The 26,743-nt window shown below is 42.3% G+C and overlaps 1 protein-coding gene across 3 annotated transcripts in view; it reads left to right on the plus strand.

Annotated features, from left to right (window-relative positions):
- The window catches only part of MKLN1 (muskelin 1), a 93,132-nt gene that overhangs the window by 30,252 nt on the left and 36,137 nt on the right, over positions 1-26,743 (plus strand). For 2 of the 3 annotated variants that reach the window (XM_041413454.1, XM_041413455.1), the window contains 4 exons: positions 2,723-2,915; positions 10,052-10,129; positions 11,278-11,343; positions 19,328-19,440. In XM_041413454.1, the coding sequence (XP_041269388.1) occupies positions 2,723-2,915; positions 10,052-10,129; positions 11,278-11,343; positions 19,328-19,440 (450 nt within the window). Of the gene's footprint in view, positions 1-2,719; positions 2,916-10,051; positions 10,130-11,277; positions 11,344-19,327; positions 19,441-26,743 lie in introns of all 3 variants that reach the window. The other variant, XM_041413456.1, reaches the window with a different exon arrangement.

A 26,743-nucleotide genomic window follows, 5' to 3' on the forward strand; every position in this document is an offset into this window, starting at 1 on the left:
CCAAGTGGTGTTGTGGTCATGAGTCAGCTGATGATGGATGTCCAGTTCTGAAAAGTCCAGTTGACAGAAGCTGCTGGTGGTTTTCCTTTTGCTGGCTCTGCACGTGGTGGTGTGTCTGGCAGTTTGGACCAGTTGCTGCAAGCAGGAAGCTCTGATTTTTATTTTCTTTTTTTGGTCAGGAGTCATGCAGTGATGATGTCTGCATCTGTTTTGTTCCATCTTATCCCATGGAATCGGCGCTTTTCCTGGTCAGCATTGTGTGTAGGGACAGCTTCTTCAAGGGGGTGCCAGCATTGTTCTCCTAAAGCTTGGAGCCCCAAAGAAGCAGTGTAGAGACTGAGTCACGGTGGTGTGAGCTCTGCTAGGATCCACTGCCAAGTTTTTGGTGATGAGTGCATGTTTCACTGATGTTCTCTCTGACAGAGAGGCCACTGTTGCTGGATCCACAGAGGGGGATGTGCTGTCCCATATTCAGGGAAAGGCAGAAAGGTTGACCTGTTTCTTCCAGTTCTTTGAGATGGTGGGAATATTTTCACATGTGTTTTTGGAAATCTCAGAGTCTTTGAAGTGTAATAATTCTTCACTGCCTGCGACATCAGATGAAAGTTCCATACCACGTTGCCCTTCCTTTTTGTTTTGTGCCAACAAAACCTCCCTCTCCTGTGGGGAGTGGAGCTGGGGATAATGGATAAGGACTAGAAACATTCCTCAGGGCCTTCTCCTTGCTGTCCAGCTCAGCCTACTGCCTCCAAACAGCCTTACCCCTTTTTCCTGAGGAGGGTAAAAAGCACCTAAGAAGGGGTACTTTATCACTGGGTACCACTTCTGATAATGAGCACATAAGTATTTTTAATTCCGCGAGTGTATTTGACAGGGTTGATGTCTTAGTCTCATGCTCTTGTTACGTTTTTAACCATAGGAATTATTTACAGCTTCAGATCAAAGCTATTATTTGGGTTGTCATCTCTTTAAACCTGTATGACAGCATTTAAAAAGGAGCCTTTTATATACTTTTTATACACATTTTTTGCTTAAAGCAGGTTTTTACATTTAACTTCTGAAGTACTACTATGGTGTCACTTGAATATAAACTTTTATATTGCATCAAGTGGCCAGACTTCATCCAAGTAATTCCTGGCTATCTAAGCCAGGTCTATCAGTCATGAGAGGCTCAGTGAAAGGGAGGAGGTACCCTCTGTCTCAAGTCTGCATTTTGTCTGATTTCTAAACTGGAGGATCTAAAAATGCAGAAGCTGGTAGTGCAGCTCTCCTTTTGCTTGCTATCCCTTTGAACAAAAAAATCCAATTTGGTTTTGGCCTTGACTCATGCAAGTGAAGATTTGCTTAGAGAGTGTCTTAGGCATCTCTTGGAAAGAAAAAAAAAGTTGTTTTTTGCCAGTTGTGCTGTAAAACTGTTTTAGCTTTAATAATTCTTTGCCGCAGCCTTGCATTCTTATCGGTACATGTCCTTGGCCTTTATGTGGGCTGGGAGCTGCTTTTCTAAAAATGCATAGTTCTGGCTATTTGCAGCTGTGAAATACTGATGGATTAAGAACTAAAAATACAGCACATGGCCGTGTTTCTTTTTAGCCACTTCAGTTTGAGATTCTTGCTATCGAGCCATTCTTTCGAGAGCATTAAATTTTGTCGAATGTCAGTGTTAGTTCCAGGTTTTCAGAAAGATTCTGTTCATTTAAATACTATAAACTTCACTTTTAGCAGTAGTGTCCATTTAGGAGTAAAATCTTTTGTCTGTAATTTAATCAGTCTTACAGATGCTTAAGTTACATTTGCTTTTTACCACAGTAGTTGTGTGTTAAAGATGGAAATGGAGATTTTTTTTTTCTTTAATGCCTTAGAATTTAGGATTGAAAAGTCTATTTAAAATAAGTGTTTCTGCTACTTATCAACCTAAAAATCTGTGTTTCTTACACGTCTTGTTAGCAGCTTTGAAAATTGTAGCTCTTACTCAGAGTTTACTACTCCCCTGTGTTCTGTGCCAGGATGTTTGACCCAGCGTGGGCTTTCTTTCACCTTTCTCACCTCTTCCCACAGCTGAGTGGGAGATGGGCAGCTGTGGCTCCATCCGTGGTGTGAAAGCAGAGGTTCTGCTTCAAGATGCAAGAGAATATTTAGAAGTTAAAACTTGGGTGTGCACAGAAATCCTTGGTGCTGCTGATCCCAAACCCTCATGAACCTGCAGGATTTGGGGTCAGCCTTCTGCCTTTCCATGGCAGGAGTGCTGGTCATTGCAAGTATTCCCATTCTCACAGCTTTTTTTTTCCCCTTCTGCCTCTAGAAAAGCTGTGACCTACTTACTCTTCTAAATTATTTTGTTATGTAAGAGTCATACAATCAAATTATGTAACGCTGATAGCGAAGGCTTTTTCCTGCTCTGTGCTTCGTGTAGGCCTCAAACAGCAGGGCCAAGCAGATGGGGGGGAAATAATGGTCACCCCAGAGATCTGGGACACCATGCACTCTCTTTCTTGTATGCTTATTAAATTGGATTATACCAAATTGTATAATTTCTGTACTGTTGGAAAGTAAATGCCTGCACAGCTTGTAATGTCTCTCACACAGCCTTCCTCCATGAGCTCGCGAGCCGTTTGTGCAGCGTGGATAAGAGATCCTGTCTGTGGGCAGGTTCACAGGTAGTTGCCAGCAGTGCTGGTCAGAGGAATGATCTCCATGTCTCAGAGGTTTTCTTGTGTTCCAGTAGTACCGTGAACAGGAAGCCATTCGCCTTTGCCTAAAGCATTTTCGGCAGCACAACTACACCGAGGCTTTCGAGTCGCTGCAGAAGAAAACCAAGATTGCTCTGGAGCACCCCATGTTGACAGACCTGCACGACAAGCTGGTGTTGAAGGGGGACTTCGATGCTTGTGAAGAACTGATAGAAAAAGCTGTGAATGGTAAGAGAATCCGAGGAAGTGATTCATTAGTTTGAAAAAAAGTGCGTTGAAATATTACCTTCTTTTGAATGTTAGTGTGCTTAGTAGTAGAGTTGGCAGGTCTATGTGTTGTTTCATTTCTAGTGTGCTGTCAGCTTTTGGACTTGTGAGTGTGTGTGTGATGAAGGATAAAAATTCATGAAATCTCTTATCACTGCTGCTTTTGGAGTAATTTTCCCCAGAAATGACAAGGCGGTGCACTTGAGTGGGTAAAGAGAAGTTCTTCGTGTTAAGTGTTGGCAAGCCGAGGGTGGGCTTAAACTGTCAGGAAAGTCACTGCAATGGTGAGCAAGGAAGCAAAAGACTGGAGTTCTCAGTGGTGATCTGGATCATGGTTTCTGGTTGGAGCTCACCACTGAGTTGGTGTTCAGGCAGAAGTTTTCAGCTGTGTTTGGATGACGATGCTCTCTTTGCTTATGGGGAAGATAATCCTTGGACAGTTGTGTGGAAGTCAGTGACTGGAGGCAGAGCTTATTTTCCTTTGCAGAGTGGGACCTTGGCTGGGCAGTCAGTTTCATTGGAACTGCTATTAATTTTTTACTTGAAAGCTTTCTACTTAAAAACACAGTGTATAAACAGCTCTCAACTCCTAAAAGGAGGGAGATGTACTTTCTCTTGATTGAATGGGACACAGAAAGAGTGGGGCTGTTGCACTGAAGTGACTCTCAAGACCTGTGCAGCAGTTTTGGATTGCAGTCTGTTAAAACAGAGGTGCTCTTGGCTGTGGGTGTAGAGCTTTTTGACTTTGTGCAGTCACTCATCATGGGAGACTTGTACTGGTGTAAGAGGAAAACTTTGTGTCTGATGCCAGTAGAGTTAGGGACTTAGTGAACCAATTTCATGGATAGCTGGCACCAGAGATGTTATTCTTTAATTCTGGGCTAATCAGTCATTTTGTAATACCTTTGGAAAGATGCCGGTGTACCTGCTTGACTCCCATCAGTGTGGTTTGTACCACAAACAAGCTGGAAGTGGTTCTCAGAATGTGATAGAAACGATAGCTTGGAAATCAAGGGTTGTCTTCCATGAAAACCCACCATCCTTTTGTGACTAAGCTGTACAACTGAGCACAATTTTAAGGAGCTTATTGCAACAGGTCTTCCAAAACTGCAGTAAGTAGTTTTCTATGGCTTTGGCTCAAGGTTTGTCTTCAGACAGAGCAGTGGAGACCTGCCCTGTGCTGAGCTCCATGAGCAGCTACAAGTGTTGGGACTGAGAATTGCCATGTTCATCCTCACCCTCCCAAGACAGCGGAGTGTTGGCTGGGCTGGGAGTGTGAACAGCTTCCTGTAATGCAGGGACATTTTGCAACTGGCAACTTCCTCCTGAATTATAAGGGCAAGGGAGGATTGCAGGCTGGAAAAGCAGCAGGGAGCTGTTGCTGTCTGTGTCTCAAAGACATGAGTGCCTGGAGGGAGCTGATGAGCCCACCATGATGCTGCAGCAGCCAGAGGAATGCTGTGTGCTGACGGTGATGATTTTATCATTGCCTCGCTCTGCTGCCTTGGCCATAGCTTAATCTCAGTGCCTGGAGGCTGTCCTCTTTCCACTTCATTGGAGGCTGGAGTGGAAATGATTTCTTGAATGGAATTTCACTCAAAGTCTTAGAATGTGCTGAAAAAGTACTCTCAAAAATGGAATTTTTTCTTGAGCGCTAATGAAGTGAATGTTTGTAGCCTCATTTTTTGAGCTCTTATATTTTAATTTCTTTTACTACTTAATGTTTGCTGGGAGTGGGGCTGCTGTCAGCAGTGCTCTGCTTTTCCAGGTGTGCAAATACTGGCAAAGAACTGGCCTGGTAGGAAACTGTAGGTCTTGTATAGTTCTGTCTGACAGACACTTGTTTCTTGTCAGATTTGATGTGAATAATCCTCCTTCCCTGGTTTTTGTAATCATGTCCCTTTTTGGAGGCTGAGGAGCTCGGCATCGCTTAGGTGAGCTGAAGGAATATGCTGCAGCTTGTTTCATCAGCCTTTTTTTGTTCCAGCAAGTATAAGAAGCAAGTCTTGGTAGTAACAGACGGTGGATAATGTAGCAGGAGAGTCTTCAAGAGCATCATTAGGTTTTGTCACTGCTTCTGAGGGACAGAAAAATATGCACGGGGATGTTTATTTTGCTGCATTTTAATCCAGCACCTGGCTAGCTGAAGTTAAATGTCAGTGTGCGCATCTCCCGTCGCTCTGTTGGTCATCCTTAATGATTTTGCTTGTCTTGGAATACATTAACCTTCCTTCCCCTATCCTCCTGCCATTCTTTATGCTGTCTTCAGCTTTAAATGTACCCATTTAAAGCTCTATCGCCTCCCAGCACTCTTTGGAGAGAAGTGCTATCTATCCCGAGACACCGAGGCTGCATCCCATATTTGCTTTGAGCTGACACGACTGCGGGTTTTCACTAACTGGGTCAATCCTGCCCTTGCTCAGGACACTGTGTCCCTGGCACTGGTGCTCGTGCTGCCACATGGCCAACCCAGACAGGGAGCTGATCAGGCTGGGGTGGGGGAGAGGGCAGGTCTCCCTCTCTTCTGATAGCCACAAAACCCCCCAAAACTGCAGCTGGAACAATTTGTCTGAAGTTGTGGCAGTCAAGGTGCTGAATATTAATGGTGCTTAACAGCTGGATTCTTCTTGGTAGGATAATAGAGGTTTTCAGCCTTCAGCATGTTCTCCTACAGTATTTCTACTCCTGCTCCCGTGATCTTCCACAGTTACTGTCCTTACTCTGGTCTGCATCTGTCAAGCTCCCCATCATTTTCTGAGCAGCGTGGTCTGCTGAAAGGTGCCCCTGTCCACGGCATGGGGGTTACAACTAAATTATTATTGAGGTCTCTTCCAACTCAGGCCATTCTGTGATGATTTTTTTATCATTTTACTTTCCTAGCAGCTCTGTTGTGAAGTCTCAGTATCTTGCTGCTTAGTCTCTAAGGTGTGGGTGTTCTTACCACTGAACTCCTGTCTGATGTGTTGTTTTTCCAAATAAAAGAGGATTAACTTTAGTCCTGTGCCTGTGTAGTGTAGCTGAAGTGTAGAGTTAATTGAGACATACAGATCCTTAAATTATCCCTGAAATCGTTCAAAGAGCAACTGTTCTATTGCAGACTGGGCATGAATATGTGAACTCCTGACCGCTTGCTGATCTGGGAGTTCAGTGCCTTAAAGGCACAAACAGAAGTGCAGCGAGGTTGACAGAGATACTGCACACTCAGTTCAGCCTAAAATGTCTTCTGTAGAGGCTGATATTTGCAGTGGTGGGTATTGACAAAGTGCAACGCTCTGCATCTCTCGCGGGCTATTTCCATAGGCTTAGTCATGTAGAAAAAGAGTAGGTGGTCAAGAATTAGTGCTGGCAGAGCTAACTCTTGTTCTTTTGCATTGCTAATGATGAACGCTGTCTTCCACCTCACATCACCAGATGATTTCTTTTGAGAGCTTGGTGGCAGGCAGCCACACTTTTCCCACTGATTCTTTTGACTTGTGCGTTACACTTAGAAAATGGGCAAATGGAAACTCTGGCAGCTGCCTGACTTCGTCTCAAAAAGAAAAGGTTCCCTAAATCTCAGCTGGTTCACAGACTAGGTTCAAATGCTTCACATTTGGATCCATTCCTATAGCTTTCGGGCCTATATTATTGAAGGAAAAATATCTGCTTAATATTCCTGCAGAGAGAGTATGTGGAGTGCAAATTGCTTGGTTGAACTGCTCGCAGCTCCTGTAGACATGGAGAGCTGCTTGGAATGGGTGGAAGAACTGCTTGTTTCCCATTAATATTCCAGGGACTGAGGTGTTCCTTCTGGCACCGCTCGTGTCAGTATGTGACATGTGTTTATCTGGTGACAAGTCAGTCCTGTGCGACAAACAAGAAGTTGTGATGCGCAGCCTGCAGGTTCCAGTGTCTCCCAGAACTCATGATTCACAGGAACAGGAGGCACAGGAACAATTGTATTCCCCTGGAAACTCTAGACACACACGTATTCCTGAATTTTTCCATTTAATATTGTTTGGATTTAGTTCTGAGAAAGCTGTTCCGTGTACTGGGATATATGGAGCGGAGAGGCTGGCTAGGGATCCAAAGCCTCTGGGAAGAAAATGGTTGGGTTTTGTGTAGAAGAAGGATAACTTACATGGATTTGAGAGCAAGCCTTGTTTCATTTTTATGAAGAACAAAGTGCAAGAAAATATTACAGCTCTGAGGCTGGAAAAAAAATTGTATGTTTCCTGTTTCTCCCAAGTCTCGAGGAAATTGTCAAGTAGTGGCTGAATTTTTATCTGGTAGAACCTTTCTCTCCTTCAGGTTTTCTTTAGAAGGTAGTTCGTGACTCAAAAAGCCTCAAACTGTTTGGCTACTTTTCTTTGGTTTGAGAAAAATCTAAAACCTCAACCCCAGCTCCCAGAAACTATGGGCTAATTGTCATTCTGAAGGTTTTTGAGCCACTGGCAGTGAAAGGAACAGATTTCAGCAACCCTACCTGGAGATATGTGTTGTCTAAAAACCCCCAAACTTTATACAACTTGCTCCTGATTGGCTTCAGCAAGTTAAATATTTTTGTCCGCAACGTATGTCGTAATCATTTTGGGTAACCTGCAGTTGGCTGGCAAAATAAAGACTTGGGTTATCAGGGAGGCAGAATTTACCAAGCTTTAATCACGGTGAACTTCGTGTTGTTACATCCAAAATGCGTCATGGCTTACTGCAAAGGGCTTGAAAATAGTACAAAGTTGTTTTTTTGGCTGTAATTTTAGTAAACATGGACACTGAAGTGAGAGGTCTCCGGAGCAAAAGAAAACACTTCATTTAAAAACTTCCACTCAGCTTTTTTTTTTTGACAAGAGTCTTGAAATTTATTTTAAACTCCTTTTTCATTGGGAACAGCTGACAGACCTGAGCAGGCCTAGATGTGAGCCTCAGCTCCTCACAGGAGCTTTGGAGACCTTTTGGTCAGCAGTGCTCTCCTGACAAGGAACATAAGGAGTGCGCTGGCGTAGGTCTGGCGTCGGGTACAGGATCCACCTAGAAATCCTCCTTTTTTTTTCCCTGGTGGTGTCAGACAGGTGGTGATTCAGCTTCCAAAACAAGCTGCTGCTGGTTTGCAATGCAAGTAGAGTGAATGTAGAACTGATTCCAGCAGAAGGAAACATTTCTGGGAAGCAAGCTGGAGTATTTCCAAACCGATGTCCCATGGAAGACGAGAAGCATTATTAAAAGAGGCCGAAAGCACAGTAGGGGAGAAGTGTCATATCTTGACAAGTGCAGCCTGTGGGTGTAGAGCATGGGAGAGAGGTTAAATCACCCTTTCAGATCCTGTGTGGTGTAATTCATCCTTTTGAACTATTTATGTCCAATTATCTATTGGCTGCCATAGGGATAAATACAGTTTTGGTTTCTGTCTTGCAGACCCAAGGCTGTAACGATAACCAAAAAGCTGCATTTCTGTCTGGGTTTGTGGCTGAGTCACTGTGGGATTTCTTACAGCACATGCATTTGTTCTATTAGGCCTGGCTTTTCTGAATCACAATTTATGAGATCTCAAGCTTCAGGCCTCTAGTGTGTTGTCCCAGCTTCATAAATGCTGAAGAAGTGGGAGTTAAGAACCCTGCTATTAAACCCAAAATAAACCACTTTTCCTTCTACATACGTTGAGCAAACTTCTGGCTTTCCTCGATTACCTAATGTGGGGGGGAGAGCGCTGCTGGTTTCAGCGCTGAGGTGAAAGTAAAATCTGCCCGGTTTTCAGAGTATTTATTTGGAAAAACTTGCACAGCTGAGTTTATGGAAGTTTTATATTTTCAGACCAAACTCATCACTTTTCAGGAGCTCTTGAGTGCCCTTGTTTTCCTGTTAGATGGTCTCTAAATAGAGCTTTCATCTTCTCCCAGGAAATACTTGCTGGCTTGGGTTTTAATTAAAACCTGGATTTCAGTCACGACAAACTACAGGATGCCAGGAAACACTTGAAAATTTTCTCTGAGCCTTGTGTCATGCTTAACAAAGATTTTTTACCTTTTTCTAAATAAATAGTGATGCGTTCAGTAAGGATCATTCTTTTTTGCCTATATACCTACAAAGGGCTTTTGTATAAATAAGCAGAGGCGTTCATCATCTATTGAATTCCTATTGGTTTTTTTTCAGGTAGTGCATTAATAGAGCAGAAACATTTGTCAGGAAGAGCTTGTGTGTTGAGATGGTGGGTGATGGGTGGGATGTAGCCAGGAAAACAGTGCTTGGGTGCTCTCATGGTTTGTTGTGCTTCAGAAGGTAAGGTAGGTGTTTCAGAGGAGACTGAAGAACAAAAGCACCAAGTTCCCCACGTGCCAAGCCCTTCCCAGACTGGAGAGCAGTCCCAGGGAGTGTGGGTGTTACAAGTCTCCTTTACAGAAAATTGGTGTTTATGTGATGGACTGCTAACATCTGAACAGGATTAGGAACTGGCCTCTGGATGATGAAGAGGTGGAGTGCACAAGGGCAGTGTGGATAAAGTGCTGGAGCTGGTGCTGCTCACAGAAATGCTGCACTTGGCACATCTGGCCCAGGATCTAAGGCCTCCTCTGTTGCTCTTCTTGCTTAACTCTCTGAAGAGAATGTAAACTCTTGTTTTGTTTTTCATCCAGCGCTTGGTTGTCCCGTATCACAGCATTTAAACAATCTGCTCTGCTTCCCTCCTCAGATGAAGCTCCAGAGATGTTGTCTGACCTAGTTTTAACTTAACGTGCACTAAAATGGTTGAATTTTATATGCACTGGCAACTTTCCTTTTGCTTAAATAAGGGGGAGGGATTCTATTCTTAATTAAATACACCACACTGGAGATTTATAGACACTTGGCACGACCTGGCAGGCAAACTGGATAATTCCTGATTGATCTAGTAGCAAGTATTCTTTTTATTTTAGTGCTTGCACATTTAGTTCATTAACAAACTAACAAAAGTTTAACAAACTAACAAAAGTTTAACAAACTAACTGACACATAATAGAGAACTCACTGAAAATGGAAGCTTTGGAGTGGCATGCTGGATTGAGTTAGGCTGAAGTTACCCACGTTAATAGTGATTTTGCTAAAATGGAAGGATAAATGTTTTATCCAGCAAAATTTTTGTTTTGCAGATGGCTTGTTCAATCAGTATATCAGTCAGCAAGAGTACAAACCCCGCTGGGGGCAGATTATCCCCAAAAGCACCAAAGGTAAGAGCATTTCTTAAGATAGAACTCATGTACTGCCAGTTCTGTCTTGTTCCTTTGAGAATATGGAGCAAGAGAATGATGCAAGAAAGTCTCCTCTAGGAGAGTTCTAGGGAATGGTTTCTTCTCTGAAAAAGTTGCATTTGTCTGCAAATTCAATGAAATTCAGCCTGCTCTCTGATTGAGTAAGGAACACTGTAGGAATACTCATTGTAACTTTAAGGATAGATCATGAGTTTAGTAACAAATCCCAGAATATTGGTTAAACATGAGAACAGCTATCTGTGTTACTGAATTTAGCACATGGAATTGATGTAACTTCAACTTAAACTGAGGAATTGGCAAATAAATACATTATCTCAACAGGGAGTATTTTAAATGAAGTGGATCTTTTGAAGTCCTGATCTGTTACAGAGTAAATCCAAACTGCACAATCTTTTTCGTTCCTGTCTGCCTCGAGAGGAGACTTGTAGCAGCATCCTTAAGTGCAGAGTGCACAAATCACTGTCACAGAGCAAATGTAGGATCCAAGGTGACAATTGCTACGTGTGGAGCACTGTTCCCAAGCCCCTTGGGAGGGTTTATCTGTGTCACCTGTCCTGAATGCTTAAGATGCATAAAGTGGTTGGAAAGCTGCTTTAATTGGACAGTTGGAATTCCCTGATATGTGAGAATAGCTGGTGCAAAGCTGGCTGTGTTCTGTGGTTTGCATCACCTCCTGCTCCCATCCCAGGGGTTCATTTCCCTGTCATTTGGGTATCTGTTCTCACAGCTCAGCCCTCAGGCAGCTCTCAGGTGTGGAGAGATGGAAGGGGAGCCAAAGGGTGGCTGTGTCATCCTTTCTGGAGAGCTACAAGGACTCAGATCTCTTTTCTGTGCACCGAGTGTGTCAGGAACATTGGAGCTCCTTTGCAAGGCACTGAGAGTTGCAGTATTCACTTCTGCTCTCTGTACTGTCAGTCACCAGATAGTTCAGAATAAAACTTTGTACAGTTTTATAATGCACAAAAAATACTACCTGGAAAAAGTGACATGTGAGTGTTTAAGGAAGGATGAGTTACTCAGTTCCTCTGCTTGCATGTTGAGGCTGTATCTTTTGTTGGTTTAAAAATCTTAAAAAGGAAAATTCTCCCTTCCCTCTTTTTCTGAAGGTGACGGGGAAGACAGCCGGCCAGGGATGAGAGGGGGCCATCAGATGGTGATAGATGTGCAGACAGGTGAGTAGTTGTTACATTTCTTAACTAAATTATTTGATCAGTTGTTTTCCAGATTAATGTGCAAATGTGTTTTTCTTCAGACACTGTGTTAGCTTCAGGTTTTGAGGAAAAAAAATAGCACTTTCTAATAGTTGGATTAAATGTTCTGCTTCCTCTCTGGGTCTATATTCCAGCTGCCTTTCTCCTTCTTCCCTAATAATTCTGTGTTATGCCTTAGACATTATCTTGTCTTACCTAAGAAACCAAGAACAATTGGTTTTAATTTTTTGTTCCTCCTGCCATCTTAGAGCAGGAGTTCACACAAGAGAAGAGAAATTATGGAAAATAATTTCCCTTATCTGCTACAGGCTGTGCTCAAGCAATAGATCTGATGTGTTGAAACATTCCTTGTATTTTGGTTGGAGTGGCTTCTAATTTCCAGAGTGTGCAAGAAACTCCTGTTAAATGTAATTCTTTAGACATCTTTTGCAAAAATGTTTCCTGTAGCAGTTTAAGGAATAGCTCAGCCTCTGTTTCAGAGAACATACAGTGAAAAGAAAGTGGGGTGGTGTATCAGGAACAGTTCCAGTGATTGTTGTTCTGCATAATTTTCTATATCTTTGTCTGTTACTTAATCAGATTTCTGTGCTACGTCAGTCCTTACTAAAATAAGGAAAGCATCTGCCCGAGTCTTTGCTGCGTGAGTGAAAGGATTGTTCTTGGGAAGGGAGAAACAAAATCAGGGCGTGGGTATTGGACAGGAATATAGGGTGGCATTGAAGGAGCTGGCAAAAAAATGCCCATGACCATATCTGTTGTGGTCACAGGACGGGGACAGAGCATGTGACAGGATAGGACCTTCCAGAGTAATTTGCTAAGTCATGGTGAACAAGCAAAAATCCAGCAGTAGCTGCAGCCTCTGGCTTTTGCTCAGAGTAGTTACTGCACTGGAGGAAGCACTCAAGTTATTTGGTGTAGGAGAGTAAACTTCTTTCATTTGGTGGGAGAGGTTTGAGATTGATTAGAACAAAACACTGCTGGAGGATTTGCTGGTGTTTGTCTATGCAGAGGCTGGGGACGCTCCCTAGTGGCCTCGGGAATTAGTGGTGAGTGTTTCACAAGAGCGTGGAAGAAACATGATCCTTGTCAACTTGGAAATGATAGTCCTGCACACCTCCTGAAAATAAAATATCCATGGTAGTGTGAGCCTTCCTTTCCATTGCTCTTGATTTTCTCAAGTCCCAGTAAGCTTGTCACTTCTGCCTTTGACTTCAGTTTCACTCTGCTTTAACAAGGCAGTGAAACTCATACATATATTTTTAAATATTTCTTTATATATATTATATGTATTATATATACTTTGGATATATGTGTCTATTTCATATATAATAATATTTCTATTATTTATGGAAATATATGTATAGTGTATTATATACATTATATTATAAATGTGTATATGTATATTATACATTATAATATAAATGTATCAAATACATACAAATTATTTATTTTAATTGTTTTACTTGCACAAAAGTGCTGGACAGTACCCACAGAGGTGGAGTCCTGGATCTCCCCACCTCATGGTGGTCCTTTCTTGCTGTAGCTCTATTTACAGGTGGTGGGATACCTTCCCAAAGTTTCCCTGTGAGCTGTTTGGGAAGTTGCTCTCAGTTTTGCATCCAGGTCCACTGAGGCTTGTAAAAGCTGAAATGTTTTTGAGATTATCAGTTTTGCCATTTAATTTAGCTCGTGACAGGCCAGGGGAAATTCTTGGGGCTGTTTCCCATTGCTGATTGCTGGAGTTTTCCTTTTGAATATAGGTGGAGTTTAATGAGCTGGTGGGAATGTAGCCAGTTATGTCAGGATGTGTTTTACAGACTGGAGCTGGAAAGCTCCCTGGCTAACCTTGGACAGATCCAGTGCTAATGGAAAAGGGAGCAGTGGTGTACTCTTCCCTTCAAAGACATCCTCCCTCCTTACTCACACATTTGCTGAGTGGGTTTTTTTCAGAAGACTTTGGCAACTGAAGAAAAATCATCTCACTTTGCACTCCTTGTTAGAGGAGTTAGATCCTTTTTTAAAAATCAGTATTTTCTTCAACTTGAATCTTTTGGAGGTGAAGTGAAACAGCAAAATCATACTTACAACGAGATTCTGAAGTTTCCTATCACGTAGAATTAAGTATTGGAAGCAAATTTTCATTTCTGATGTCCAGACCTGCTGTAGCTATAAATGAACTATAAATGGTTCAGTATTTTGATTAACCTCAAAGAGATTTTAACCACTTATTATTATTGACTAGAAAAATAATTCTAATTTAATAGTACTGAGCCTGCTGGATTCAGGTGCTGGTGTCAAGGTAGAGGATGTGGGTTGGTGAGTAGCTGAACTAGATCTTAAGTTATTGCTAGTGCATGGAGTCACTGAGCCTTTGTTTATCAGTTTTGGGTAGAACATGAATTATCTTGGTCTAAACTGCCTTTTAGCATGGCGTATCTTTCACTTAGAGTGGGCTGCAAGTAACTGAAGGAGAATTTAACATCACTGCTGGCAGCCAGTAACTTGTGCTGGAGCTCATTTCCATCTGGTACTCCTGTTCTTAATACCTGCCACAGCTGACTGAGTAAGTGCAGTGTTCCTGATGCTTTGGAAATCTCTTAGAGCAGTTTGAAATAGAACTGTTGGCATTGTGGGATGCAGAATTGAGAATGCAGCTTGACGTCCTCCTATATTAAAAAAAAAAGTGAAATTAAAAATGGGAAGTTAGTGATTACCACATATCCTCCATCATTTTAATCACATTAACACTGAGACTGGAATGATTCTGGATGGGAGTACATGTGCAGAAACATAAACTAAGAGAAATTCACAGTTATAGCTGAAACCACTGTTAGGTACTTTAAAGCTTTAGGCTGCAAATGAAAACAGAAAGCTCCTGTTGTTCCTGCTTTTCCCTGCAAGGTGCATTTTTCATGCAGCTCTCTGTGTGGGAGGCTGGAGAGTTCTCTCGGCTTTTCTGTAAGGTAGGGGAAGTATTTGAGTAGTTGCAACCCAGGTACATAGATTAAAACAAAACTGTCCTCCAAACAACCCCAGAAGTACACAAGAACACAGTGTTGTGTGCTGCACGTCAGGCATGAGAAGCTGTTTGTGTAGGCCCTGGGGAAATACTGGTGCAGTAACACTCAGGCTCGTGTGCAGAACTGTGTTCCCAGGGAATTGAATCCTAATGCAGTTTTGGATGAGGGTGTCAGCATCTGGCACTGGTTCCTTATTAACAGCTCTTTGAGTCTGCCCTCCCTGGCCTCCTTATGGCTCAGATACGCCACATGTGTCAAAATTCCAGTGCTCGTTCTGGAAGAGGGAATGGGTAAGTGAATTGCCAAAAGCAAGTTTTAAGAAGTAATGTTGGTACTTAGGAGCAGCGTGTGTGTTGTGTTTTGGAGATGTGGTTTATAATTCCATAGGCAAGGTGGAATTGATCTCTTCTGCTCTTACAGGGCAGACAGTAAATGACAGTGCAGTCCGTAAAGCCATGTAATTGTTTTGGTAACAATAGAAATAGGGACCATGTAGAAATCATTCTATTAAACAAAAAGATATTTGGTGTTATATCAGGCTTTCTTAAATGTTGAAGTTTTCCCATGAGCCTGCATTAGAAATAACAGCAAAGCAACCAGGATGATTTTTCTTCTGTCTCCATTTCTCTTCTCTTTGGCAAGTGAAACAATTTTTTGAAGGAAAATGTTAGTGAAATGATCTTTATTGATGTGGTACCTCTGTTCTCTCACTGAAGTGCAGCTGCGTAATTTCGGTTGTACATCATTTTCCTTTTGTCCAAAGGAATTCTGTTTGCTTCCTTCCATTAGATAAATGAGGACAAATCTGTAGGTTGGGAACAGAGGGAGATTCAGAGCACTGGGCCCAGCGTGCCCGTTGTATACGTGGGCAGCACAGCAGAAATGACAAGGCTCGTTCAAAACCAGCATGGAAAGATGAAAAAGATAAAGAGAGAGCAGTAGACATGAAGGATGCTGTTTTGCCTGAGGAAAACACTGCTATCCATAAGATATTTAAAGACAAGACTTGTGTACAGGATGAAGGGATCTCAGAAACAAAACACAGATGGCTTCTAAGCTCTGAAACACAAACAGCTGCTGAATCCTGGAGGTTACTCAACTTCATGGGGCTTTCACATTTGAGACTGTATGCCTATCCTTCAAAAAAAACCCCTTGTATTCAGCCAACTTGTATCCAGCTGAACTGTGGCTCAGAAACCAAGGAGTGTGTTACTGCAAGAAGATTTAAGGCTGGTTTTATATTTGTGCTCTTAAATGCTCCTCACAAAGTGGGCAGTGCTGCTAGCACATAACTAAAGGTGTGGGTGCTACTTGGGGAAGTGACATCCTTTTGTAGAAGGCTTCTGAGAGATCTTACACCTTGTTTGGTTTGTTATTTCTTAGAGAAATTCCTCATAGCTGTAATGCTCCAGTACAGCCCCTGCAAGTCTATGCTGGCAGCTGACTGGGAGAGCAGTGGCTGATGAAATGGGGAGCAGGGCCATGAGTCCAGGTGACCCTGAGGGGCTGCAGGAGAGCATTGTGAGGTTCTGATCCTGCCCCTGGGATGTGACAGCTGTGCAGGAGGACAGGCTGGGGACTGACTGCATGGAAGGATTTGCAAGGCACTGGAAGCGGAATGTGCGTCAGCAACGTGTCCTTGTGGCATTGAAGGCTCGCCTCTCCTGCTGGGCTGTATCAGCACAAACTCAGCCAGCAGGGAGAGGGGAGGGTGATGTTCCTCTTCTGGATACTCAGGAGCACATCTGGAATGCTGTGCCTGGTTTGGGCTCTCTGGGGCAATAAGGATTGTGTCAAACTGAACTGACCAAGGTGGTCAGGGCTGGAGCGTGTGATGTGTGAGGAGATGCTCAGGGAGCCAGTTTTGTTCATCTGGTAGAAAAAGGGTTCATGGGAGGATCCTAGAGCTGTCTTCAGCTACTGGTGAGAGCATGGAGATAGCCAGGCTCATTTTGGGGGGAGCAGAGGGAGAGGATACAGGACAGGAAGGGAAAATCCTGTTAGATATTAGGGGGAGAAAATTGTAATGAAGTTAATCAGTCATTGCAGCAGGGATCCCATCTGAAATGTCCATCCTTGGACAAAGTATAACTGAATAATTCCCTGAGCAACGTGGTCTCTGCTGAAGTTAGCCCTCCTGTGAGGGATTTGGGGGATGTCTGATGCACCTTGCAGAAGTGCTGTGGATCCACAATTCTCTTATATTCCACGGAGAACTGTTCTAGCAGAGACATGAAAATGCTACTTGACCAAAGAATGTAGTTAAATATGTCATCAGGACTGAAATATACTCATTGAAGAAGACCTCCTGTAGCAGAATACCACCAAGGATTTCACCATATGGAGAAAATGGAGATAACAGGAGTTAGAGAACTGTCCCTGAGAATGCGGGTGAACCTGGACTGAAACCACCCCAGGAATTTCCATATTTAATGGGTTGGAAAAGGCTGCTTTGCTGCTTTTCTGAGAAATAGAAATTAAGGAGAGATTGACAGGAAATATGTGGATTGTTGGGAATGTATGTCCTCTAATTTGAGGACTTCTCTGGCACCTTTTAATCATCTAGAGAGTAAGGGAAGAAAAGAACTCAGACATTACAGAAAAATTTTTGACTGAGCAAGCAGTTTAGAAATACTCACAGAACATATTTAATTCAAAGTGTTGAATTTGTATTCAGAAAAAAATGTAGAGGAAATAAGCTGAGGATGCTGGATGAGAAATTTGACTTCCTAAACGTAGCTGGTAAAAGCTTTGGGTAAATATAATTGCTTTCATGTTTTTTTCTTGTTGCCTTGCAGCTAGGTTTGAAAATTCTCCTGCTCTGCTCCTAAAGCTGAATAGAGACTTGCTTTAATAAAGCAGCATCAATTTGCTGTGTTCCATATTGCTTGGATGCAGAGGGAGGATCCTTTCCTCCTTGAGTTCCCCAGTGCTACCAGAATTATATTGGTGTGAGACTGCTGGGCTCCTCTTGAGCTGCCCCACTGCTGCTGCCTGGGGTTTGTGGCCTCTGTCCTCTTCTTTGAATATTGCCCTTTGATATCTGTCCTGGTTGGGTCTTTGCATGCAGGGTGAAAATAACCCCTTCCATAAAATCTGAATTAATAGCTAGAGTACAAGCGGTGATACTGGTTGGGAAATAGAGTGAAGCTTCACTTAAAAAAAAAACTTTAAAATCCCCAGAAAACTCAAACCCAACCAAACCAAAACAATCAAACCCAACCCCAACCAAACAAGAACAATCCCACAAACCAAACAACTATTTTTTTGCTTTGTACCATGGGAAAACAATTACAAATTTTAGGAGAACTATAAAAAATTATTTACTTGACATTACCAGCAACAGATGCATTTATGCATTAAGAAATATTCCTTTTAAAACATGGAACCTTCCTCTAAAATATGTATATACTTCTGCAATAAAGCAATCAACAAAAAATCATTTTCATTGGGTCTAGATAGTGATGGAGCCTTTCTTTCATGTGAGCTACAATTTTACTTCATGATGAAAAATGGGTCTGGCACAGAGTTCATGTCCAGTTGTGTTCAGGGTGTTGCTCTGGGGATGTTCAGCACCAGCTGGGTGCTCATGCTCCTCTCTCAGTGCTCAAATTTAATTCTGTCAGCCTGGGTTAGGTAACTTCCAAAATCTGAGTTTTCATCAGAGTCATTCAGGTTTGCTATTAAATTTCATGTGAGCCAACAAAGCCTTTCCAGGCAGGCCTGACATTTTGGCAAGGCCCCAGTAGGATTTTTAGCTGGTGCCAAATCTTTTATTTTTCTCGGCTATCAATGAAGCTGTTGTGGTAATGTGGGTTTTGTGAGCTGTGAGAATTTATGTGCACAAAGGGACCTGCTCTTTGCAGGGAACACTGGGAGCCCTGAGTCCAGGAGGAAGGGTAATTAAAGTTAATGAACCAGGGTAACCTTTCCATGGTGATGACCACTATCCTGATGGTAGGTAAGGGTCAGGGACTAGTCCCATTTTATAATCGCACTCTAACTCCGCACTTTAATTGGTGTTGGATTAAAAAGTGGCCATTACCTCCATAATAGAAGTGGTTTGTGGATTTTAAAGGAGTTTTTCAAAGCTCTGCAAGTCTTGAGGAGCTTGTTCTTCTTGGGCTTGGCTTTGTGTTCTGTTTTAATGCAGTCTAAAAGTGAAGTATTTTTAGAATTTGAGACCAGATAGTGCTGTTTCTATAATGGGAGCAGTTTGGTTATCTCTCCATGGCAGAACAGAAACTCCTTTCTTAAATGCTTCCCCTTTTCAAAGGCTTCATCTGGCTTTATCAGTGAGTCTGGGAAGCCTTAGAACTTGCTGTACACAGAGCAGTTGTGGGTTTGAGGTGACAGCCCTGAAACACTGACTTAAATTTGTGACTCTTGTACTCACGGGCTTTTGTGGCATCAGGTAAGTTAGTTTATGCAAGACATTTCCCTTGAAGAGGATTTTGTACTTGATTTTTCTATCTTAAGGGATGGACTAAACAGAAAAACTTTGCTACTCCTAACTGAAATCTTGTTGACATATAAATTCTGCACCAAACAGGGCACAGGCTGAGATGTCATTGATAGACTACATGCACAGGATCCAAAATGTTAAATATTGTTCATTTGTCTGTCTGGAATTTTAATCAGAAGGCTGTGGGTTTGATTGCCTCTTATGTAAATGTGGAAATAGAAAATGACTCTGAGAATTGGCTGTCTATCAATCCTAAAATCTTCCATTACTAAACCAAACCACATTTTTTTCTTGATGACTAGTTCCATTCAAAGAGCAGTGGTGTTCTAAGTAAAAAAAAGAGTTTAAATTTATCTTCTGATAGTTTGTCTTTGTCACAGATGTTTTGTAGGCATTAGCCTGTTTAAACACATTCTCATTTTAAAATAAAATTAACTTTTTTTTTTTTTTTTTTAAATAGAAACTGTTTATTTGTTTGGTGGCTGGGATGGAACTCAGGATCTGGCTGATTTCTGGGCATACAGTGTGAAGGAAAACCAGTGGACTTGTATATCCAGGGATACCGAGAAAGAGGTAAGTTCTGCAAACATCCATATTTTTAAAAATACATCAGTGGTTGCCCTCAAAAATGCCCCTCTTAAAGTACTTGTGTTGAAGTGCAGTATAAAGGTGAGAGCCACAAAGTTCAGACCTTCAAGTTCTGAAGACTTTTGAAATGCTTACGTGGGGAAAGTATGAGCTGGAGGTGGCTTTGAAGTGCTAAGATTCCTGGAGGGGAAAGGTTTATTTCTCAAAAGCAGAAATGATCGGCCAAAAAATCAGCTCAGCAAGTAGAGCACGAGTTAAATAATTTTGTGTGGCTGAACAATCAGACTTATCACAGAATCACAGAATGTTTTGGGTTGGAAGGGACCTTAAAGATCATCCAGTTCCAGCCCTGCTGCCATGGGCAGGGACACCTCCCACTGGAAGGTTCCAAGAACTTGCTAATGAGCATTTCAGACCTGATCCTGGTGTTTGAGCTTCAGAAACCAATTGTTTATTTTTTTAGCTTCTGTCAAAAATGAATAGAAATGGACAACTACCAGATGGAAATCTAGAGGACAGGGGTTACTGCCAAAGGCTACACAACCCCAAGAGCTTTCGTGGAATTCATTTGAACCATTTTCCTTGGCCTGTTTTGCTCAGTATTTGACGTATGAAACCTGAAATGAATGTAGCTTGGGTTATAGGACCAGGCAAAAAAAGTCCAAGACCTTTGGCTTCTGTAATTCATTTCAGTGTACACTGAAATCTTCAAATTTTGTGTGGTTATTGTATTTTGTGTTCATTACTTCTTTGTCAGAGGAAAATTCATGCCGCCTCTTCTTGGAGGTATGAAAAATTTGAGATCCCACCACTTTTTGACAAATTCAGGAGTTGATTTCCTCAGCTATTTGAAAACAGTATAAAAACATCTTGTTTCTCATTTGTATTTCTCAGTTTCTTGTCACAGCTAATTTTGTGAGCTTCCTTACCAGATTAAATAACATTTAATATTTTCTCTTTTTTTTCATACCAAAGGTTTTTTAGAGGTTGTGTTCAAGTAGAACAAATAGCCTGAGCTGGAAAAAAAAAATCTCACAGGCATTTCCTGTAGCCCTCAAATCTCTGTGTCATGTACTTACTGATTGGAACATCCTTTACAAAATGAGCAATAACAAAACTGAACGTGATACTCTGTTTTCTGTCAGAGCTGTGGAGAGGTAAAATTCTTATATTTATGTACTGTTTAGTCAAAAAGGGACTGCTGTGTTTTCTTCCTGCCCAAACCAGTGTGGGTCAGTCTGGTGTTTATGGGATGCATTTCCTTCTTGCTGGCTGGGATGGGAGAAAGGAGGAATGCACAAAAGGAGAGCTGTGGAGGAGACACAGTAGAAGAGTTGTGAGTTGATGTGATTAAATGATTATAAAGGGATTTTGGAGGGAAAAGTGTTAGCAGAGTGTTATGGAAGTTCAGGAAATTCAGATGGAAGATGGGAATGGTCTAGCGAGGAGAAGAAGAAAGGAATTTTTAAAAAGTGGAGATTTGCTGAATGTGTGAAAAGTTTTGAAGAAGAGATGTACTTAATAGAGAGAAGTGTGGAGAGTCATGGCTTTGGAAAGGGAATTCTGGAAGAATTCTCCATGACAAACTTGTGAGGTGGGGTCCCTGTGAGCCTTGTGGAGTTCAGCAAGGCCAAGTGCAAGGTCTTGCGCATGGATTGGGGCAATTCCAAGAACAGATAGAGGCCAAGCAGAGATTGGATCCAAGAGCAGCCCCGAGGAGGAGAAGGAGTTGGGTTGCTGATGGATGAGAAGCTCAACAGGCTTTGATGATGTGGACTTGAGCGCTTCTCCTCTGGAGCCAGTTTGGCAGAGCTGGGGGTGCTCACCTGGAGAAGAGAAGGTTCCAGGGAGAGCTCAGAGCCTCTATCAGTGCTTAAAAGGGTTTCAGAGGAGCTGGAGAGGGACTTGGGACAAAGGCATGGTGTACCAGGACAAGGGGGAACTGCTTTCCAGTGCCAGAGGGCAGGGTTAGATGAGATATTGGGAAGGAATTCCTGGCTGGGAGGGTGGGGAGTCCCTAGCACAGGGTACCCAGAGAAGCTGTGGCTGCCCCTGGATCCCTGGAAGTGTCCAAGACCAGGTTGGATGGGGCTTGGAGCAACCTGGGATAGTGGAAGGTGTCCCTGCCCACAGCCAGAGGTGGCACTGAATGGGCTTTAAGGTCCCTTCCAACCCACCATTCCATGATTCTGTGATACATTCAGCAGTGTTCAGGAGGCCTCCTGAACTGTAGTTCAGGGGTTTTGGTGGCTTTCTGAGGTACAGTGAGCTGGCAGCTGCTGTACTTGGAAACCAGCAATGGGTTGTGGTTTTTTGTTTTTTTTTTTTTTCCCTCCAAAGAGATCTGGATGAAACCTGGTTTAGAAATGAAAAGGTCAATCTCAAATGTTGAGAAGTATATTCAAAAACAAAGACTCCAGATGTTTCTCTAATAGGGACATCAACTGCTCACAAACAATTTGCAAAAAGGAAATGTCTGTTGACATGGAATTTTAAAAAATATTCAGAGTAGATTCCAGTGGAGCTTAATCTTGTTTTGTTGTATTATGCTAGTTCTGCTTCTGGCTTTTTTATTCTAATTAATCAGTGACAGTGGTTAAATTAGCCACTCAATAATTAAGCTTGGATAAGAGTGAAATATGGTGTAAGTTGCATCCTGTCCAGTGTTATTGTAGGGATAATGCAGAGTAATATTTTTGGGATAAGGATACTGGGAGCTTCTGTTGCAGTGCATTATTAAAATAGTTGTGTGATCTTTTTAGAAAATGTTTTTGCTGCTGTTTTTCAACATTTTCCAGTGAGGTGTCTGTCACTTGAAGTTGCATTTGTCTTTTTTAACAATTAGACCACCAAAGCTGATTTTTCATAGCTCCTTTTCATAGATTCATTGAATAGTTCAGTTGGAGAAGCCCTCTCAGATCAACTCCAACTGGTTTTCCCAGCACTGCCAAGGCCACCACTAAACCACGTCCCCAAGTCTCACATCCACGTGGCTTTTGAATCCCTCCAGGGACGAGGACTCCACCACTGCCTTGGGCAGCCTGTTCCAGGGATGGGCAGCCCTTTCAGAAGAAATTTTTCCAAATATCCAAGCTCAACCTCCCCTGGTGTAACTTGAGGCCATTTCCTCTCTGCCTGTCCCTGTTCCTTGGGAGCAGAGCTCAATCCCCCCTGGCTGTCCCCTCCTGTCAGGGACTTTTGCACAGCCACAGAGTCCCCCCTGAGACTCCTTTCCTGCACGTTGAGCCCCTTTCCCAGCTCCCTCAGCCCCTCCTGGTGCTTCAGACCCTTCCCCAGCTCTGTTCTCTTGTCTGGGTATACTCCAGCTCCTTATGTCTGTCTTGTGTGTCTGGACAAAATGCTCAGGGCGCTGCTGGAGTAGCTGGATCACCTACAGCATGAAAACAGGGTCTGCAGGACCTGCTGGTGAGCACACCACCACTGCTGATGACCAGAGAGACCCCACCATCCCTTCAGAGTATGGATCCAGCAGGACTCCTGCTGTGCTTGTCAAATCCTCTTCCTCAAACCTGAATCCTTCCAGGGAGATGCTCCATGGAGCAACTTAGGACCTCTCAGCTTAGCCACAGCTTCTGTCTCTGGAGTGTGTGACAGCCCTGTGAATCAGCTGGCACAAGGCACAGCCAAAATTTCATTTAAGAGCCTTTAAGAGTTTCTACCCTGAATCAAGTGGAATGTTCTGACAAATGCTGTTGTCTTCAGGGTTTTTTAGTGGCTGTAGATCAACAGACCTCTTCAGGATTAGGGAGTAAATAGTTTTAAAAAAACAAACCTTGTCATTCCTTGGACATTTTTACTCGAAGCCAGTGTCAGTTAACAGGGAAATTTCATGTGTGTGTTTTGATGTCTATTTCTAGTTTCCAAGCAGCAGCTTTCTCTTTTGAAGGGTAATTTAGTTAAAATCAGTGCAGGAGGACAGGTTTAAATGCAGGAAAGACATTTCATTTGGTGTAAATTGATAGTCAGGGGATTTTGAAATAGGATCAAAATGCTGAGGGGTGTTGATGCCTCTGGAGATCAGATAAATGAGGCTAAAGCAGTGTGATAGTTGGCATATTGTGTGTGTCTCTGGTATTTCTCTACCTTGTTTCTAGTATTTCCTAGAGACAGGAGATGGGGGGATCTCCCTTCAAGTAGTGTCACTGCACTGATTGGTACCTTCTGTGCTGCTTCTTGGAAAATACATTGATTCATCCTCATTCTGGCTTCTTCAGAGGAAAATCCTGCTCACAAATCGGCTCTGTGAAGGATGTGGAAATTGTGTAAATGGGTTAGGTTTAGGTGACACTGTGTTTCTCTCAAAAATAGTTGAAGTGTTTCCTTACCAAAGGTAGAAGTGAAGGTCGTGTCATGGTTTAACTGCTTGAGAGGATAAATCTTTGCTCACAATGAAGGAAAGTGTAGGTCAACAAGTGCCCCCTGTTCAGTAGGTTCAAAATGATGTAGAAAATGGGTATATTGTGAGGTGGCAGTTTGCTGTGAACAGAAAGTGCTTTTCCAGGATGCTGAAAGTAAAAGCTGACAAGTGTAGAAAGATCTGCTAATGGTGAGAGCCAAGGGGAATTTCAGCTGCTATTGTATTTCCAGTCAAATTTTCTCCAGTCTCTGCATGCATTTCTTTACATTTGTTGACATGGATGACTTTACCCAAAGCTTTCAGTGTCATATAACCACAGAAGCATTTTTTGTAGGAGTTTGTGACACCTCTGACTGGTTTTTTGGGTGTGATGCAAAAATACATGAGCTTGTCAATGTAAAGCTTTTACCCTGTGCTGTTTGAAGAGTAGGAACTGAACTAGTTTCAAATATTGACTTCTCCCCACAGATGGTGATACAGTTTGGAAGACACATCAAGTGACTTGAGGGGCTTTTTGTTGCAAATATTGTGATGTTTACGTAGTTGAGATCTAATACAGCGAGTGTGCCATGTCCTACTGCTGAGCAGTTCCAGTGGTACAGATGCTCAGTTGTAGGAGATTCCTGGTGCTGCAAAAGCACACAGGGAGAAGGCAGCTGTCCCTGAAAGAAACTTGGATACTGCAGACGTACCTCGGAGCCAACTCCCTAAATAGTGCAAATGCCTACAAAAGTAGGGACAAAGACAGCAGATGCTGGAGTGAACCAAATGAAAAGTATCCTAGGCTGATCCTAAATATCACAGGCTAATGGTTTATTTTCCTCCCTATTTAGTAGCATAATGGTTTGAAATGTTCTAAGCCAGTATTCTTTCACCAGAATGTTTGAGAGAGACTTTCACATATGCCTAACTGACATCCCCAGTGATTTCCACTTAGGCAGCCTAAAGCAAAAAAGCCCTGTTGAGGGAGTAGCACCTCAGCTTTTAAAATAATTTATTTTTAAGTAAACTCTTTGGAAAAGGTTTTCAGCTTTTAAAGCTATCTTGTGTGCCTCAAGAGTTCTGTCCTCTTAATCCTGGTTTATTTGTCTTTTTTTTTTTTTTTAACTTTGACATTTTTTTAAGGGAAAGATCATCCATATTTGAAAACAACTTTGGGTCTTAAGTTATTCAGTTCCTTCATTAGGTGCCTGTATTTCTTGCTTCCAGCATGAAAAAAAGCCCAGAAAACCAGCCAAACTTCAGTTATTTCTCACACCAGGTGTTTGAATGTGTGGAGGTCCTTTTCCTCCACATGCTGCTGTTCAAGTCTTTTGGAGAAAGGAGCATTAAATAAATGCCTTGTGCCCAGTGTTCTGGAGGCTGCACAGTTCTGGCAGCCCTGGAGCTTGTGCATGCCAGTCTTCAGGTTATGCTGAATTTCCAAGTCATCATAAAGCTTTCAGTTGCAAAGTAAAACTACTTTTAGTCCTTGAAGTAATGCATCAGGCAGAGTTGATTTGTGGCGTTTATGTTCCGATAAAAATCACCACTTCAGCTGCAGCTTATGAGGAGTTTAATGCTCTGATCTCTGGTCTGGAATGGAACTTTATTTTACTTACATGGCTTTATTAGGACATTATTGCATCATCCTAATGCATTTTGCAATTCCCTGTAAATTGTAGATGAGGCAGTGAAGAGTCATTCTTGGGTGGCTGTGGATGCATCCTGGGGGGAAAATGACATTACAGGATTTTCAGGTAAAGATTTAGTGAAGAGGTTGCTGTTGGTACAAGGAATTCTGATTTATATCCTTTTGGCTTTTAAAGACACAGAAATATGCACCTGTGAGATGAGCCAGCTGGAATGCCAGGACCCCAGCATTTCACACTGAAGGGATTAAAAGAAAAGGATTTTAAAGGAATAGGAGAATATGTAGAGGTGGAAGGAAAACTTAACTCTTTTGCCGGTGAGTGAAAATAGCTTCACACACCAGTCAACTTGCCTTGGGAGTAATGTCTTATTACAGCTACACTGAGAGACTTGTTACATTAATGTTACATTAACATTGCTCAGTCTGTACAAATACAGAAATCCCTGAAGAAATATCAGTTATCCCAAGGTGGTAACATAGAGAAAGCAGTCTCAAGTAGTATCACAGACAAATCTGTAGCTAAATTGTCTGTATAATTACGTGCTTGGAAATGTAGTAAGATTTTGTGGACCTTGCTACTGAGATATTTCAGCAATTGGGTTTTGGAGGTAATTGGGAATTGAACTTTCTGGAGTCTAAAGAGAACTTATTGGCACAGTAGTTGGTGCAATGATGTGTTGAATTCAGATCTGTCTGAAAGAGCTTACTGTGTTTAATAGGACTTAATCCTTGAATTTTCCAGGGCTTGCATGTGATGGAGACGTTACTGATACTGGGCTCTAGGAAATTAAACAGCCACTTTTACAACTTGCCAACACCTTCAGGTGCAAACTACTCTTTTGTCACAGATAAAAACTGTCTTCACTTTCTCAGAAACATCTGAGAGCCTGTGGCTGTCGAAGGATTTGGACTTAGAATTTCATGTTTGTCTATCACCAGCATCTCAAGGACAATTAATTACAAAAAAAGAACAACTTCCAAAAGTGTAGCCTTGCTTGTAACCTTTGTGGCTAAACAGTTCATAAGCAACCAGTTAAATTTTTTCAGCCTTCTGGTCTGCAAGTGGGGCTGTAACTCAGCTGAGTAGTTTGTGTCTATAGAAAAATCTCTCTTGGCTGGACCTTCACTGGCCATTGTTACTGGTAATGAGAGGACAGCGTGAACTTGTGATGCATGCAAAAATGACCTCATTCAACATCCTGCAATTGTTAATGGGGTTAGTTAAATTCAACACACGAGGGACGTTGTCCTGAGGGCCCATCTCGGAGCTGGTGAAA

Source organism: Onychostruthus taczanowskii, unplaced genomic scaffold (genome assembly GCF_017590055.1).
Source record: "Onychostruthus taczanowskii isolate IOZ18803 unplaced genomic scaffold, ASM1759005v1 scaffold41, whole genome shotgun sequence".
NCBI classification, from domain to species: Eukaryota; Metazoa; Chordata; class Aves; order Passeriformes; family Passeridae; genus Onychostruthus; species Onychostruthus taczanowskii.